Source organism: Nanorana parkeri, unplaced genomic scaffold (assembly GCF_000935625.1).
Source record: "Nanorana parkeri isolate BGI_ZX_2015 unplaced genomic scaffold, ASM93562v1 scaffold152, whole genome shotgun sequence".
NCBI classification, from domain to species: domain Eukaryota; kingdom Metazoa; phylum Chordata; class Amphibia; order Anura; family Dicroglossidae; genus Nanorana; species Nanorana parkeri.
Window position 1 is genome coordinate 796,370 of NW_017306420.1, and position 3,505 is coordinate 799,874.

General features: G+C 43.1%; 1 protein-coding gene across 1 annotated transcript in view; it reads left to right on the forward strand.

Moving 5' to 3' along the window:
• TESC (tescalcin) overlaps nt 1-2,844 on the forward strand; it is a 50,956-nt gene extending 48,112 nt beyond the window's left edge. Inside the window, exons 7-8 of the mRNA XM_018554281.1 lie at nt 928-975; nt 2,729-2,844. Of these exons, the coding sequence (XP_018409783.1) occupies nt 928-975; nt 2,729-2,806 (126 nt within the window). The 3' untranslated portion in view covers nt 2,807-2,844. The remainder of the gene's footprint in view (nt 1-927; nt 976-2,728) is intronic.
• The last annotated feature ends 661 nt before the right edge of the window (nt 2,845-3,505 follow it).

Consider the following 3,505-nt stretch of genomic DNA (forward strand, 5'->3'; position numbering starts at 1 on the left):
ATCAATGTGGCTCTCACCTAGGGAGTAGATTTCAGCCAGCTCCTGGTCCCCGGTATGCTGGGGGCCTCACCTCGGTCAGAGTCGGGGCTCACTGTTGGCTCCTCATCTTTACCGTTTTCCAGGCCAGCCAATAGAACAGGCCTCTGTCCCCAGCTCACAACCTGATTGGAGAAGGGACAAAAGGAGGCAGGAAGCTCCAGCCAATAGACAGGAAAGAAGCTAAAAGACCAGCCAATCATCGCTTTCTTACACAAGGGCGGCAGGTGATATGCACCCAAGAGAGGAGGGGAGGAGCTCAGTGGACGGCTGCCCAAGGACAGAGGTGAAACCGTGCCCCTCCAAATCACACACATCATACTGTCACACCCACCCAGGTCATGCCCATCTGTCAATTTGAAGATGCCCGGATTTTGGTGTTGCACTCGGGGTGATTAGGGTGTGCCCAGGCACACCTGGCACACCCCAGACACATGCCTATCATTGCTGTTCTTATTTTGAGAGTGGGAATGGCTTTTTCATACATCTGCCCACAGAGAGAAGCTGTTGTAACATGTGTACAGAAAGAAAAGAAGACTGAAAAACATTCCACAAATCCAGAAAATGAAGAAAAGACGGGTTGTATTTATAAAATAAAATTGCTTAGCTTCTTTGTTCAGCAAAACTGCAGCTACATTTACATAAGCTATGGAAATGACTTTATAAATAGACCCTAAAATGTTGAAAGCTTGCTAGATTTCAATGAAGTAGACTGGTGAGAGAGGTGTATAGCTTTATATAAATGATCACACTCCCTCTTGTACATCCAGCTTAATGCCGGCCATAGAACTACATTGTCTATCCAATATATGGCAGATATGTTAGTGACATAACAATACAACATATAGCACCTTGTACTGATCTCATCTCTATTCATTCTCGCTTTAACAGGCACCGGACCAGATCTATGAGGGAATAACGTTTGATGACTTTCTAAAGGTAAAAGTGTACATGTTTCACTTCAGAGTGTAATAACTTGTCATGAGAGAATGGAAGCTATCACCCACATGGAAAAGAATGAGGAAGGGTTAGGACTTTTTTTATGGTTGTAATTACTCACATTTCTGTGGCAACCAAGACAAGAAGATAGAGTGCCTGCCTGCCTTTTTTTGGACACAACATTCAGAGCTCAGTAACTCTTTAATGGACATTGCGATGTGGACTTAAGATGCAGCAGGGTCATGCTTACATTATGATCAATGCAAATCAGGCTCTAAACTTCAGTTTGGACAACTTCATTGGATCCAAGCACATTACTTTTACTTTCATACTTAAAGTGGTACTTTGATGGGGCTTTGCATGGAAGACAATTATTACCCTACTTAAGAATGTATAAATTATACATGCTGCCTCAGTTTCTCTGCAATTTAAGTCTAGGAGAAGACATTTGCAATAAGGGGCGTGGCTGTTACTCAGCTCTGCCAGCACAGAACACTACATTGCTAGTGCAGGAAGCAACATTTTCACTGTGAGAAAAGGGATTAAGGAATTTCCACACAAACGTCAGCTGAACTCCAGCCTTACCTTTACTCTTACACAGTTGTACAGGATCCTTGCCGGCGCTAAAATTGCTTAGTCTGATTTCACTGCACACTGTGAGCGTCTCACATTGTGCATTAGAAGCTGCAGCAAGTCAGATAGAGCCCGACTCATTTCCTGGCTGCCCTTTCTTCCCCAGCCCTACTGTCCCAGGTCTGCTCCTTTCATTTACTGGATTCCAGTCAATCATGGAGGCTCAGCATCACATGTGGGCATTACCTAGGGTGGTCTTCATGCAAATTTAGCCTGCTTTCACCCTCCCACTCCCAGAGTGATATCCACCCATTAAGATATTTTCATATTTGCATAACTCCTCCCAACCGAGTACTGAAATAGGGTGCAGTGATATTTGCAGACAGCTATGTAAAGCATCCTGCCAGCCCTTCATACCAGCCATGGTCTGCCTGGATTGCATAGAGAAGCATAGTGACATGGTGATGACATCACCGGGTTTAAACTACGGTATGTAATGAAGATAGAAAAGATTTATTGAAAAATAGGACTTGTGGATGGTGGTTTCTCTCTGACTTCCTCGTAGCTGGTGTATCCTGGGTCAGGGGTGGGCAACTCTGGCCCTCCAGCTCTTGTGGAACTACAGGTCCCATGAGGCAGGAGACTGACAGCTATAGGTATGACTCCCAGTGACAGATGCATGATGGGGTATGTAGTTAAAGCACAGCTGGAGGGGCGGAGTTGCCCATGCCTGTCTTAGGTGGGCAGCCCTGAATTTTTACAGCTTTAAAGGAAACCTGTATTGACAATACGAAGGTTGCCATTATTGGCTACAACGGTTTTGGGTCCATACATACAAATCCAGATTTAGTGCTGGGCGTACCTTTGACAAAAGATTCCTAGAGCACACAGAAGCTCTCATTATGCGACACCCTGATCCATACTAGGAGAGGACGATCAGCTACAATAAAATGACAGATGATTTCTTCTAGACCACAGACCAACTGTATGGTGAAAAAACATTGCTCCATGCTACACGGCGCCTCATTGTTCATTTCTCGAGTCCGGATAAGCTCCTGAAACTATTACATATTTCTTCATGACTATTATTGAAGTATGTTTTATATTAACCCGGTTATAGAAATCATAGTGAAACGATTAGGTCATAATGAATATAATAATAAATGTCTTTTATTTGTAGATTTGGCAGAGCATTGCTATTGAAACGAAAATGCACGTCAGATTCCTGAATATGGACACGATCCCATCGTGCCACTGAAACTTGTATGATGTGGAAGACACTCAAACAAAGACATGGCTGGAGAGGAGAAAGTTCTATACAGCTAGTGACCCATACTTCCAGGGGTGAAGGCCTCTAAATGTGCAAGATAAACTTGCAAAGATTGAAGGGCAAATGGATCTCGCCATGAGGATGAAAAATATATTCCACCGACTTCTAATATAATCACATTAAGAAAGATGCGCCTTCACCCGGATATACGGCTTTGATACAATAAAAGAGGTGTGTTGTGGAAAGGAGGGAAGAAAGTCAAATGGAGATGAGGAGTTCTTCGATGAACTGAACTGTCATTCTGCTATGCAATTCTATTTCATACTTTTCTGTGGAATATGGGAATGAAGCTATATTAGCTCAGAGACTCTTAGGGGGTGATTTACTAACCTAAACACACGCACGCACCAGGTGCGTGTGATTTTCACATAGCAAAACGTATTTATCAACCAAAAAGTCTCTAAAAGCATATTTCCACTAATGCCATATATGGAAAAATCATGCACATGATGCATATATAATGCTGCTTCACAGTTTAGACAAAAATGGTTAGCTCATGCATTTACATTCCTGCATTCATCAACGCAAGCAACATAGAGTTAATTTACACAACATCACCTTGGAATTCCTTCAGGGCTTTGCGCAACACACCTGCTGGGTGTGTACACATTACAAAGGTGTTTAGAT